General features: G+C 37.5%; 1 protein-coding gene and 1 long non-coding RNA gene across 2 annotated transcripts in view; one reads left to right on the top strand and one right to left on the bottom strand.

Annotated features, from left to right (window-relative positions):
- The window catches only part of LOC149610319 (uncharacterized), a 39647-nt gene that overhangs the window by 15015 nt on the left and 9557 nt on the right, over positions 1–15075 (top strand). The gene's annotated exons all lie outside the window — the stretch shown is intronic.
- LOC149610320 (uncharacterized) overlaps positions 1–15075 on the bottom strand; it is a 39266-nt gene that overhangs the window by 19627 nt on the left and 4564 nt on the right. The window contains exons 2-4 of the mRNA XM_089859326.1: positions 10486–10567; positions 10271–10407; positions 9387–9521 (exon numbers count right to left, since the gene is read on the bottom strand). Coding sequence (XP_089715452.1) covers positions 9387–9521; positions 10271–10407; positions 10486–10497 — 284 coding nt within the window. The 5' untranslated portion in view covers positions 10498–10567. The remainder of the gene's footprint in view (positions 1–9386; positions 9522–10270; positions 10408–10485; positions 10568–15075) is intronic.

Genomic DNA, 15075 nt, shown 5'->3' with positions numbered 1-15075 from the left:
TTTGAGAATTTCAATAAAGTCAGGGAAAAGTTAGTGAATTTTAAGAATTTCAATAACGTCAGGGAATTTTAAGAATTTCAATAAAGTCAGGGAAAAGTTAGGGAAATTTAAGAGTTTCAATAAAGTCAGGGAAAAGTTAGGGAAATTTAAGAGTTTCAATAAAGTCATGGATTAGAGTGGTTAAAATATCTGCCATTCAACCATCCAGCTGGGTGACGTTTTAGCGAGATCACGTTTGACCAAACACCAAAATCGGGGAGCTGTTTTACGTTGTATTCAAAAATGCAATTTAAACGCAACTGTTTTGTTATATTTAGAAATATTATACAGGGTGTTTGTGAAAGGTCCATCAATAATGAAAGGGCGTATTTATTGGGCCATTTTGAGTCGAAAATGTTCTATGACATTTTTCCGTTCGGGCCACTGTTTTCAAGTTATGATTGGAGTAATTTACGGATGACCCCTTAAATTTAATTAAGAAATTGAAAGACAGCGCTAATTTAATGAAGGGGTCATCCCTAAAATATTCAAATCATAACTCGAAAACCGTGGCTCGGACGGCAAAATGTCATAAAACATTTTCGACTCAAAATGGCCCAATAAATACGCCCTTTCATTATTGATGGACTTTTCACAAACACCCTGTATAGTTATATATTGAAAATGAGGCCTAAAAAGTCAGGGAAAATCGTAACCTGGAAAAGTCAGGGAAATTTGAACCTGAAAGTCTCGTGGCAACCCTGTCAGGAGTTTTGATTCATAAATTTTACTACAAATAATGGAGGTCTAGATCTAATTTTAGCCCATCTCTTTTAAATGGAATTCAATTTCACCAGGAGAAACTCCCCATCGGAGTATATATCTTTCAATATCTTTCGAAGTATATTCCCTTTGGTAATATTCGGAAAAACAATATCTGTTGTAATATATATATTTTGAAAATATCGTCGAAGCCTGCACGCACCATTCCATTTGGTGTTAAAAGACGATATAAAATTTGGGTCCCTAAATCCCTCATCGCTATCCTATCGTTTTCTCTTTCCCAACCCAACCCAGCCCAAAATAATAAATTCTTCATTAAAAATTGAAGTGGAAAATGTTAGTCAGAAGAGAGAGCTATAGCTGCTAGCCTTTGGCTCGGATAACCTTTACATCTACACGATTGAGACGCGAGAACAGAGAGAGGAAGTAGAAGGAGGTGAACCCCGAACGTTCATTGGAGGATCTCTTCCCTCCTGACGTTTCTATAACGAGCTTTGATGACGTCGACGATGACGCACTGCCGTTGCTATTTTGGTCGCGGCGGCGGCACGCGTGTAGTTTAGTTCCCATCTCTCTCTCTCTCTCTCTCTCTCTCTCTCTCTCTCTCTCTCTCTCTCTCTCTCTCTCTCTCTCTCTCTCTCTCTCTCTCTCTCTCTCCCTGGCCCCCTTTTCCTAGCCGAGTTTCGATCGGCGGAGGTTTTCTCCGAATGTAGGCCGGATCATAGATACGAGAAACATGTCTACGTATTTTCTGAGTTCAAATAGAAAGAGGCCGGATGGCCTAGTATGTGATTTACAGAGAAAAAATACCGATACCAAATACTGCCGCCCGTTGCCTATGACGTTTTGCCTAGACGCTGAAACGTCACCACTGAAATATCTATGTTGATAGCCTCTTCTGCTTTTTACCTTCCTTTTGCCTGGATAAGAACTGAAGACATGAATTGTCTTGGGTAGTTTAGAGAGCAATGGAAGACAGTGGATAAGGCCATACTTGCAAGAATTTGAACCTTCAATGGTCTCTAGCATGAATTTATAAGATATGTTCCATGAGTATGACACTTCCTATACTTCGTAATGCTAGAGACTTACAACTCGAGTTAGTTCGAGAACGACAAGCGAGAATTGACTACACTCGGTTAATTTTGCAGACTTACATCTTCCTATTTAGTCTGTACTAAGCCTTTGACAGCGCCCAGTCACCAGGCGTCGCTTTACCTCCAATCTATGACCTACGTCACTTCATGTCAAGCTCCAGTTTGTAACCAGTGACAAACTTATGGAACATATCTTATGAACTAATGGTTCTAGTGACCATATTGGTTGTTATCAAATTATCGAATGCGTTTAAAGTATTTTATTCATATATCCATGTATAGGATCCAAAACAGCTCGCTTCCTCGATCTCCTTCCTATTTTGCCCCTGTTCCACCCTCTTTCTCGCTTTACTCTCACCCCACACTGTACATATATATTTATAGGTTGGTGCGCTAGCTGGAATTCCATAGCCATACCAGACCCTCTTTTACCAATAAAATCGGGGGTATCAAAGGGGGAAGTGACCGAGGGGTAGGGGAGGGGGTCCCTCGACCTAAATCCGAGCTGTTAGGGGTCGGACTTTCATGGTTTTTGGTCTAAATGCGTCGTATATCGGTCGACTGACTTGTGGTGGATTTTGTGATGAAAATGTTTTTACTTCTTTTTTGTAAAGATTTTTTAGGACGAATGAATTCGTGCTTTGGAAATGTTGTGGCATATTTTGCTCGACTCTAGTCTGGGACCTCTTTTTCAACAACTCCGTAAAGTTTTGTTATGGTTTGCGAACTAGGTTCCTAAATTTGACTTCACATTTTTAGCTCTTTTTATGAGTGTACCAACATATGTAAAATAACATAAATTGATAATCACCATTAAGTTCCTATGTCTGAATGGGATCTATAGAGTACTAATCAGTCTCACTCCTAACCTGGTATTAAATTATACGAGACATTAGCACCTTTAATTTATGGCCGACTTCTCAGAAACACTATGTATAACATAGTTTATTCACTGGGCCAGATAGATAAACAATGACATAATTACGCTTGACACCAAGGTGACATAGATACGGGTCTATCCGATAGTATATTGCTATAGCATCATTTTCAACCGCACGACCTACTTGATAACGTTTTTCGTAGCTCTTGTCCTTTGACATATTTGTGGGTTTAGTTTAATTCTTCCCTAATCTTTTAACGTGTAGTTTTATCTAGGCCACAGCACTGTCCACTATATATATATATATATATAGGTTTGACCGTATATCTGATAAGATTGGTCAGTTAGGGCCGGGATCTTATTTAAAGATAAATCAGTCTTCTGAAAATATCTCGGTTCGAAGGGTTTAGTATTCTTTAGGGCTGTCTTTGCTTAGTTAGTTTTAAGGGCGACCCCCTATCCACGCTGCCTCTTCCTTCCATGATGCCGGATAACATTTAGGTCGGAATCGCGGTCGTTGTATATAGTCAACTTACGACACTCTTTTCATTATATTCCCTTATCGTTGTTGCCACCGCTATTCCGGGATGAGTTTCAGAGATGGGCGGTCTAACATTTAAAGTTCTACAGCACCACAAATGTGATAGATTTATTTCTCTACAAGGCCTACTACCAAACATTCGTAGATAAATACAAAAAGTATTCTTCATTGAAGGTTGCTCGCGCCGTGTAATAGAGTGGTACTAGAGGGGAGGAGCTACGCGGACGTGACGTCAATATTGATGGTCTTAATTGTAGGGTCTGACTTCCAAGATGGTCGCCAAAACCGAGGTAATTAAGAGATAGGAAGGTGTGACGTCACTAGAAAGTTCGTGTTAGCAGACTATATGAGAAATATCCCTCTGCGTATGAATACCTTCACGACCTTAGCACAGGGAATACGCGTGAAAAGGCGCAATATTTTCAAACTAGGCTTAACAAGTTCTTGTGAAGTTTTTCGACTAAACTAAATTGAAACTCAGAATCTTACCGTACGCCTATGCTTAGATGTTTTTCGGTTAATTTCTAAAACTCTGTTTTTATGATTAAACCGATTTTAATATATCGATTAACTCCTTATTAAACCGATTAAATGATAAAGAATTTGCACCAATTATCCGAGTACCGATTGAAAGATGACCATTAATTTATCAAAAGTAGTGTGTTAAGCCTTGTCCACATTGAACTCGCGTTCGCGTGTTCGCGCCTTCGTCTATTCGCATCTTCGCAACAGATCACGAAAAAAATTTGCACTTCTGTTCTGATACACGCAAAAAATTTGCTTTTCCCATTCTAAGAGCCAATAAAGTTTGAGCAATCATTGCGCCATCTGCCCTTCTCCATCGACGTTGTCCAAAGATTAAAACGAAACTAATCGCCCCTGCCTTCCTCTCGTCTGTGATTGGTGCTTTTCTCGCGAAGGCGCGAAATTCTTGGCCTAGTTGCAAGAAATTTGTATCTTCGCGAGTTGAGGACGCAAAGTAGCGAAAACCCAATGTGGACAGTAACGCGATCTTTCAAACAAGCAAAGCGAAGATGCGAACTCGCAAAATGTGTCAGTCTGGACAGGCCTTTATATAGACAAGCGTTTTCGCTTTAATTCTATGAGAGCGGTTGCTCTCTTAGATAAGACTTCATACTGACTTTAATGTATAAGGAGGGTTTTTTGTTTGGATGTAACTTTTTTCGTATTATGTTTACTGTTTTGAAAAATTTCCACGGATCTACAATCCAGGCCCTTAATATGTGGTTAGATTTTCAAAGAGATCCATTAATTAGTTTATTTTATAAAAAATAAACTTGCTAAGGGTGGTTTTCATTTCCATAAAATGATTCAGTCATTTTGGCAAAAAAAGGGAAATTTTCCCATAGAAATAACATGGGAAATGTTTGCTGTGATGGCCAAAGCTACTCGACCATTTTTTGAAGACTATTTATTCGATAGGTCTGAAAATGGTTTTAAATGAAAGGTTGAACATTAAACTGGTGCCTTTTGAAGTTTCATTAAAAACAATTAAGTTGAAGTATTGTTTTTCTTAATTTTAATTACATACTCTAAATTGCGTTGTTTACCCCTAAACTGTGGAACATACGACTTTTTAGTGGTATGGGTTAGGTAGTTGTTTCACCCCAATTATACCGCCTTTATAGACGATTATACTAGGTTAGCGATCGAGGGTGATTGAACTAGGTTTACGATCAAGGTTAATTGAACTAGGTTAGCGATCAAGGTTAATTGAACTAGGTTAGCGATCAAGGTTAATTGAACTAGGTTAGCGATCAAGGTTAATTGAACTAGGTTAGCGATCAAGGTTAATTGAACTAGGTTAGCGATCAAGGTTAATTGAACTAGGTTAGCGATCAAGGTTAATTGAACTAGTTTAGCGATCAAAGTTAATTGAACTAGGTTAGCGACCAAGGGTGATTGAACTAGGGTAGCGATCAAGGTTAATTGAACTAGGTTAGCGATCAAGGTTAATTGAACTAGGTTAGCGATCAAGGTTAATTGAACTAGGTTAGCGATCAAGGTTAATTAAACTAGGTTAGCGATCAAGGTTAATTAAACTAGGTTAGCGATCAAGGTTAATTAAACTAGGTTAGAGATCAAGGTTAATTAAACTAGGTTAGAGATCAAGATTAATTTAACTAGGTTAGCGATCAAGGTTAATTGAACTAGGTTGGCGATCAAGGTTAATTGAACTAGGTTGGCGATCAAGGTTAATTGAACTAGGTTAGCGATCAAGGTTAATTGAACTAGGTTAGCGATCAAGGTTAATTTAACTAGGTTAGCGATCAAGGTTAATTTAACTAGGTTAGCGATCAAGGTTAATTTAACTAGGTTAGCGATCAAGGTTAATTTAACTAGGTTAGCGATCAAGGTTAATTTAACTAGGTTAGCGATCAAGGTTAATTTAACTAGGTTAGCGATCAAGGTTAATTTAACTAGGTTAGCGATCAAGGTTAATTTAACTAGGTTAGCGATCAAGGTTAATTGAACTAGGTTAGCGATCAAGGTTAATTGAACTAGGTTAGCGATCAAGGTTAATTGAACTAGGTTAGCGATCAAGGTTAATTGAACTAGGTTAGCGATCAAGGTTAATTGAACTAGGTTAGCGATCAAGGTTAATTGAACTAGGTTAGCGAACAAGGTTAATTGAACTAGGTTAGCGAACAAGGGTGATTGAACTAGGTTAGCGATCAAGGGTGATTGAACTAGGTTAGCGATCAAGGGTGATTGAACTAGGTTAGCGATCAAGGGTGATTGAACTAGGTTAGCGATCAAGGGTAACTTTCCACTGTGGAAACGAAGGGAAAGCTATTTGAGTAGGACTGGGCGTTGATTGTCATGTCAACCAGTCAGGATGAAATTTTAAACAATGGACACGCAAAACCCTTAAAAGGAGCTCCTGCTTTTCTCTCCTAAGGTTTAAAACGTTAGTTCTAAACAACTTTAATTAATATTAAGACTGAAGTTCCAGATATTAATAAAAACTGTCTTTGCAGACAAAGACTTGAAAAAGTAAGAGATAAGTTTATAAATTAATTGCCTGAAGTAACAGATATTAAAATTTTGACTTTTGAATACATGATTATAAAACATTTAATATTTGAAAAAAATTCTTATCTTAGTTTTTTCACCAAAATTTAATTTGCCGAAAATATTTTCCAACATTTTGCTCTTAATAACAATTCTAGAAAAAATGGCATTTCCAAGAATATTTTAAGGGATTATGGATACTAGCTTTATACCAGTGTTTTTTTTTTTATTTATTAATAACTGCTTTTAAGAAGTTCAATTACTCGGATATCTGAAAAATTTAACTTGATGAATTTAATTTTTGATATATTAATATTGAAAATATTGCGAAGCGGAATATAACATAGGCCGTTTGACTGTGATATAGTTGTTAAATTCGAAAAGATCAGTACCTTGATCGTGATCTTTTGAGAGCTATACAACACGTTCATGTTTGGTACTTCGAAAACTTAAAGTTAACGAACACGTTCTGTTAGGTCTTAATACTAAATTTATTTTATCAGGTATCAAAGATTTTTAGTACATTTTATTCTCCTTTTAGAGCCGAATACTCAAACCTAACTGTACATTTTTAATAGAAAGTAAAATGCACATGTGTTTTTAAAACGATGCAGATATTTCATAATGAAATATTTTTACTAAAGGTATTTTGGTGAAAAAAACTAAGATAAGAATTTTTTTCAAATATTAAATGTTTTATAATCATGTCTTCAAAAGTCAAAAGTTTAATATCTGTTACTTCAGGCAATTAATTTATAAACTTATCTCTTACTTTTTCAAGTCTTTGTCTGCAAAGACAGTTTTTATTAATTTTAAATGACATTAATTTTTTATATTATTACCAGGAACGTGAATAATTTGGTTTCGGGCAATTTTAGAAATGGATACATCTTGTATTTATTTCCCATGAATAGAGAATGTTTATTGATGCGAATGGTTCTACTTCCTTATATTAGTTAGTATTGCCTTAAGCAAATACAAATAGAAAATAACAGAATGTGAGACAGAGCGTGGGCGAGATTGACGTTGCCAAGGGAAACCTCGCGTATGTAGGCTTATACTGTCGCAAACTAAATGACATTTACTATAGTGGTTTTGCACTATACGAAATCTATGATCACAAAATACGAAAAATATTCTAACGTCTCAAAAGCCGAACTATTTTCGTGTGAGAGATAGACAAAAATATCGTAATAATAAGGGGGCTGCAATGAAGGCTTTGGTGGGTATGTAAAAATTATTTGAAATACGTCACAGGCACCACGTGACCGAGGAAAGTTCGTGGCTCAAAAAAACTTGGTTACTAAGTTTCATTTAGAAAACTATATACCAACCACTTAGGGGAATTGGCGCTTACTGCAATCAAGCGAAAAACAAGGACTAAATGTCCAGTCCCACTCTATGTGGAGTCTTTGTATCTTGACGTCACATGGTGCTTCTAACGTATTTAAAATAATTTTACCCATTTTTACTGTCTATAAAGTAGAGCTCTGATTGGTAGACTAAAGAAGCTACAGATAAAGAAATCAAGACTTGGCCGTCGTCAAAACTGGGTACTACGAACAGCTTACATCCACCATTGTACCTCACTTTTATTTCTATTTATTTTTGCCTGGATCTAGTGACAATAGATGAGGTCTTATAAAATGTACGTTTTGAAAAACTCCAGCAGCAGGCTAACCTAAAGAGAGGGTTCGGAGAGACCAGGGTGAAGCGTTCTTGGCCGGGGATGTCTGAGCTATTTTTAGGTCACTCATTTCGCTGAAACGGTCCTTTATCTCTTCTGCCTCTCTCTCTCTCATCTTCATCTCACTCTACAACCCTCCCTCCCTCTTTTAAAACTCTCAGAATTTAGCGGCTGATCAAGTTTTAGGCTTATTTTTTTACTCAATTTAGACCATTTTATACATTGAAATTAAAATCTTTAAAATCAGAACTACCCTTCATCGAAAGGTACTTAAATTTCAAATTGGCCCGGCGAGTTAAATGAAGTAAAGGTTTGCTTACCTTTGATTGGTTTCGCGGCCCGAATCCCGGTTTCTACTTTTCCAGATTAAAGCCCCGTGTATGAAAGCCAGCAAGGTCGCCGCCATTTTAACGCGTGACGTCATAAATTTCCTTAGTCTTAACGGTTATCTTTCCCCATGGAACAGTATTTTTAGATTCAACATCTATATACCTAGCTTGATTTTTATTTTTATTTTTGAAACGTTGGGTAAAGGGACTTTGATCTTTTTTAATCGCAATGTTTGGAAACTCTAAACTAGTCAGCTATAGGGTCTAAGGAATTGACAGTGGTTGGCACCGCACGAGGACGGTGTCAATACGGAAACGTCGTGGTAAATAACAACATCTTATAAACCTGTTAACTGCGCGATAGTGTCATTTTGGGTGAACGTCAATTTGGTTGCAAGCCACATTTGGGTGAACACGTGTTCATTTCATTTGGAGAGTTTGAAAACAAAGACATATTCTAGCTCGTATATAAATCTTACCTTTAAGTAGGCCTATATGTTACAGTGATTATAGTATTTGAGAAACTTGTAACCGACAAATATTCTAGCAATTTTGTTTGTTTTACAAGTTGTAAGTTCTAATTCGCTCATAAACTATAAATGTGCATACGCTTTGAAAACTTTAAAAAAGTTTGACTTAAAGGTACTGTGAAATATTAAGGCATCGGCGGGTGGGTAAAATTTATTTGAAATGCGTCACAGGCACCACGTGACGCCAAGATCCAAAGAAACAATATGTAATGGGACTGGACACCTAGTCCTTGTTTTTCGCGAGATTGCTGGGCCAATTCCCCAAAGTGGTTGATAGTTTTCGAAATAAAACGAACTAAGTTTCTTTGAACCACACCTCTACTCGGTCACGTGGTGCCTCTTACGTATTTCAAAAAACATTCACCCATATTTAAAGTTTATAAACGCAAAAACTCAGCATTCTGAAAACTAAGCCCAAATCGTTTATATAATAAATGAAGTAGCTTACTTAATTACTCCAAAGTCCAAACATGCATAAACCCAATGAAAGACTAACAGTCATGACAGAAATGATATGTCTTTACCTTGGTGATGGGCTGCTATCGGACATCCCTCCCCAGCTGGTCTCGATGTCAACGCTAACGCTAGAATCCAAGCTATGATACTTCCTAGCCCGACTATGTTGTCTCTCTGAACTTCGACTGAACACAACGTGTTGCCTGTTATACAATTTACAAAGCGAATTTATATATAGTTCGCGTGTAAAACTATCCTATTTTATAGTTAATTTATTCAATTGTCCAAAGAATATTGAACCCTTTATCAAAAGCTCATGGATTGAAACAAAAAGTATACTTCATTGAAGCCAGCTCGAGAAACCCCCTCTTATCCTCAGAAGTGTCAACCCCCCCTGCGTATTATTATCTTCACGACCGTAGCAAAGAGTACATGCGTAAATCGGCTCGTATAGTACCAAGAATTAACGTTGGGATCGCCACCATAGAGACTAGTACTCTTTTCTATAAAACTTTGACCTCAGAAAAGCTCTTCTCTGATTGGTTCGTTCGTTAGGGGTTGAGAGGAGGGTCGTTTGTTTTCATTGTACAAGCCAAAGGCCGAGAACCGTACTATGTACTTTTGCGTTTATCATAAGTTATGTTAGATAAGTTTGTCACTGGTTACTGAGAGCTTCATGAAGTGACGTAGGTGAAACGTCATCGTCGCCTGATGAGGCGCTGTGCTTAGTCAACCCTCTCGTCGTTCTCGAACTAGCTCTCAGTAAGTCTCTAGCATTACGAAGTATAGGTAGTGTCATACTTATGGAACATATCTTATAAACTTATTTATTGACCATCGTATTAAATGCGAGATTGACGATTAAGACGTGAAATTATTTTGTAAAATGTTCTTGGGAATTTGAAGAAATTCTTGTTTGTTATGGTATAGTCGATTGTTTAGGCTATCTTACCTCGTAAGTGGTTTCTTCTTTTTGAGGCAAACTTTGCAACAGACCATGACTACGACCGCCAAGACAAGTCCCCCCATCACCCCGGCCAAAAGGACGTAGAGAGTTAGGTGGGGGTCGGGCAGAGCCGATACTTCGGGCTGCCAAAGGAGTTGGCATTTAAAAAAAATGAGACTCTCTCCGAGGTTGAAAAGGTTAAAGGGTTACGGGTCACTTACCGTCGGATGCATCGGTCTTCAGTTGGTCCCCGCTCGAATTTCGGCTTCCCCCTTAGGTTCAGCTGCTCGTACAGCGGTACCCCTATTGGCAAAAAAGAGGAAAAAGGAGAATTAAGCTTGGCATAATGGATGTACTTGAATATCATCCCCACAAATCTGAAGTTATTAAGTTAGTTAAGTTGGGTCTTAGATGTTTCAAGTGGGAACTTGGTTCCTTTTAAAGAGACTATAATGAAGGCATTGCCGAGTGGGTAAAATTATTGGAAATACGTCAGAGACACCACGTGACCGAGGAGAGGCGTGGTTGAAAGAAACTTGGTTCGTTTTATTTCAAAAACTATACCAACCACTTAGGGGAATTGGCGCTTGCTGCAATCAAGCGAAAAACAAGGACTAAATGTCCAGTCAAACTCTATGTCGAGTCTTTGTATCTTGACGTCACGTGGTGCCTGTGACGTATTTAAAAAATGTATACCCATCCGACAACGTCTTCCTTACAGTTCCTTTAAAAGTTAAAAGAAACCATACGTAAATGGCACCGAGAGTAAATCATCTTGGAGTAAGAAACTGCCGGGACCAAGTTGTTAGCGATATCTCGCCCGAGCTCGGCACCAAACTCGGGATGGTCGAGTTTTTTCTATTCTGTATTTCTTTCTCGCTCTCTCTATCATCTCCACTTGATTACGAATTGTTACGATCTCCCACTTTAGTGGTATACCCAAATTAAAAATTTGAAACCGACTCCCAAAGGTAACGGGGACAGGTGTTAATGATACAATTTGTTTATTACACTCTAAGTTGATTTACTCTTGTTATTAGTGATTTCTTTCTTTAGGAGATAATAAGATTGTATTCCTGTAATATTATTTTTCTGCTGAATGGTTTAAAATTGATAAAAATACCCCCGAGATTGAATTAGAAAGTTTTTATACTCTTTTCCCTAAACCTTGGCTGAGACTAAATGAGAAATATACATCCCATCCCACCTGTCCGCCAGTTCTGTCTAAGGTCTCAAATTTATATCCCGCCAAAATTCTTACGGTTGTGTTGTAACAAGTATACACGTAGGCGTTTATTAATATAATCTAAACCACTAGTGGTTATTTGTGACCGTCCCTCCAAAATTTAGTGACAATACTATTCCTCATCACTCCATCCTCCCCTTCGTGGATGACTCATAGTAATTGGACAGACATCTTGTATTATTTTTAAACCGCGTCTTCCGATTGGTTTAAACGGAGCCTCCTAGACTAGAGTGTAGAACGCCACCCACGGTATTTTACGCGGGACGTAGAAACTTTACTTTCCGAAAGGTCAATCAATGCCTTAGAGAAAAGAGATGAGGATGAAGATGGAAGGATGGAGGTGTATTGGAGAGCGGTGGTTTTTTTTCTCTCTCATCCCGCAAAAATCTTGTTTGAAAAGGAAGGCAAGCGTGGGATTTGAGTGAAATTTGCCCGTTTACATCCACGCCACGATTTTACTTTTTTTTATCGAATGACCACCTTCTTATTATTTTTCTTCTCTCAAAAAAAGTAGATTAAACATTGCAAAACGAAGTTATCATACTATGTAGGGTGATCCGAACAGCCTGGTAGAAGCGAAGTATAGTCCAGGGTTCTATGGGTGATTTTCAGTATAAAATGTTCTGTGACATTTTGCCCTATACCGTTTACAAGTTATGATATGTCATAAAACATTTACGACTAAAAATCGCCCATAGAATCCACTGTACTTCGGTCCTTTCATAATTAGGCTTAACCCGAAGGCTAACTTTGACCTTAGACCAACGTTAGGCTTAGCCCGAAAGTTAACTTTGACCTTAGACCAGAATTAGGCTTAACCCAAAGTTAACTTTGACCTTAGGCCACATTTAGGCTTAACTCGAAGGCTAACTTTGACCTTAGACCAGAATTAGGCTTAACTCGAAGGCTAACTTTGACCTTAGACCAAAGTTAGGCTTAACCCGAAGGCTAACTTTGACCTTAGACCAGACTTAGGCTTAACCCGAAGGCTAACTTTGACCTTAGACCAGACTTAGGCTTAACCCGAAGACTAACTTTGACCTTAGACCAAAGTTAGGCTTAACCCAAAGACTAACTTTGACCTTAGACCAAAGTTAGGCTTAACCCAAAGACTAACTTTGACCTTAGACCAAAGTTAGGCTTAACCCGAAGGCTAACTTTGACCTTAGACCAGAGTTATGCCTAACGCGAGAAAAAAGCTTAATCCTAAGGCCAGACCAAAGTATACCGGTAGAAAAAGAAGAAAGGGGTGTTAGGTACTCGTTAATTTGAGTCGACATTGAGCGATTAGATAGTTAAAAAGTAATTACTATTTCATAGACTGCGCCGCGTATAAAAGAGTTTTATTTTTTTTTATCCAACCCTCATTTTCATTCTTTCGAGCATATATCTATAGGAGAGTAGAGGTTAATCCATCTCCTCTTTAACGAGAAGGAATAAATAATTCGATCTCGTTACGTTATGTAATAACCATGAATCATCTCTTTCATTTTCACAAATGTGTCTGATACTCGTTTTGTGATTTCAAAAATTATACCGAATCCGAAATTTCATCCAAATGAAATAGAGTCTCTTGTTTGACCAACTTTTTGTCTTAGACATATTAACATCCGGTATGTTTAGAAACAATGACGTTAGGTATGACTTCAAACACTAAGAACTTTTGTGGACTGGTAACTTTGAAGCCCTATCTATTATATTACGTCTTTGGTTTCACAAAACAATTAATGTTCTTTCTTAACCCTTTCTCGACCCCCTTTTAAAAAGGGGTCAGTACAGTTTATGAAATTGGCCTAAAACTTGTAGCACTCTAGACATTCTGCGCCTTAATTTTGTTAAGTTGAAATCTCGCAACACAACTGGTATTTAAAACAGGAATAAACCGCTAGGTACATCAATAAATTTTAAATTTATCCTAAAATATTCTTGATGGAATAAAATCAATTCTTGATATTACTATATGTAAAAGTAAAACATAAGTTTATAAGATGTGTTACATCCATAAGTATGTCACTTTCTATACAGTTCGTAATGCTAGAGACTTACAGCTCGAGCTAGTTCGAGAACAACAAGCGAGAATTGAAGTACTATACACTCGGTTAATTTTGCAGTCCATCTAGTCCTATTTAGTCTGTACTAAGCCTTTGACAGCACCCAGTCACCAGGCGTATCTTTACCTCAAATCTATGACCTACGTCACTTCATGACTAGCTCCAGTTTGTAACCAGTGACAAACTTATGGTAGGAACATATCTTATGAACTTATGGTAGAAAGAATAATCGATAATGTCGAGCAGCTAGGCGGCTGTTTTTTTTTCCTTTTCGAATTACGTTACGTAACGAAGGAAGGGAGGTTTCGAAAATGTATTGTTGGTTTAGTATGGCTGGCTCCCACTCGCTTTATTCTTCCTGATAGTAGTCGTTTCGTAAAAATCTTTCATTGACTGTGCTCGTCTCGAAAGAGCAACTAGTTGTAACGCCTAGGAGGGGTCGGGTCAGAGGTTCACTCTCATTCTCTCTTTCACAGGTCTATTTCGAGTGACCTATCGTTGAATCCGGGAAATTGTAGATACGCCTAAAGCTATAGAACGCGCCTTTTTCTTATCGAGGTCAATTTTAGGGTTAATTAACACCAGGGGGTCAAAAATGTTGATATAAAATTGAAGGGAGGATCAATTATGGAATTTCTTGTTTTACTAGAATGAGCGTATTAAATGTAGAATTTTAATTATTTCAAATTACAACATTATTGAAGATACATCACAGTATTTAACTTAACTTACATGAGACCTCCTCTTAATACTTTAGTTATGTAACAAGATTCTTCCCAGCTAAACTCCCCCTTTTTGTTTGCTCTTCTGCTCATCAGACTTCAAATGGGCATCGCACCGTGCAGGGTGAATTTTATAACTGTTTGATACTAAATCCTCAGCAATCAACCCACAAACCTTGATTGTCTTGACGTGGGGCAAAAATCCACAAGCGCACTCGCCTTGGCAAATAGTTAAGCGCTAATAGAGTAATGAGGAGGGAGAACTATTTATCGCGTATGTGATTCGGTTTAGTAACGTTGTGCACTCCAAATGTAAAATGATGTTGGGAAGAATCATGTTACAATTACCCTGCCGCTTTGTGGTAGTACACTTCTCTCGAAAGAATAGTATTATATACTTCTGGTGGTGGTACAAAAGAATTTGATAGCCCAAATTTATCCGCTTGTTAATAGGCCTAACACCTATGATCCTGTAAATTACCGTGGCTTCAATTTCAAATATAAATATTCAATATTTTAAATGTTCTTTCAAATGAAAAAATATTTAAATTTCTCATAGGAGAAATCTTGGTATACATAACCAAATTCAATTATTCCATAAGGGTTTATACGAAATAATTTATCTCTATGCTAGTGACGTCGTAGCGTACGTCATCTCATTTTAAAACAATTGAATATTTTAGTCTTCATTTAAATCTTCAGGGAAAATTAGATGAAAAAAAAATGAAACAAAACGGAATATTATCTTTAAAAACTTTATAAAGAAGATGAATCCTTTCGAGTTTCGATTCA

Source organism: Phalangium opilio, unplaced genomic scaffold, assembly GCF_054372755.1.
Source record: "Phalangium opilio isolate 3A_F unplaced genomic scaffold, DU_Popi_V2 ptg000329l_1, whole genome shotgun sequence".
Classification (NCBI taxonomy): domain Eukaryota; kingdom Metazoa; phylum Arthropoda; class Arachnida; order Opiliones; family Phalangiidae; genus Phalangium; species Phalangium opilio.
The sequence above is the reverse complement of the archived record's forward strand: the minus strand, read 5'-3'. Positions and strand labels throughout refer to the sequence as shown.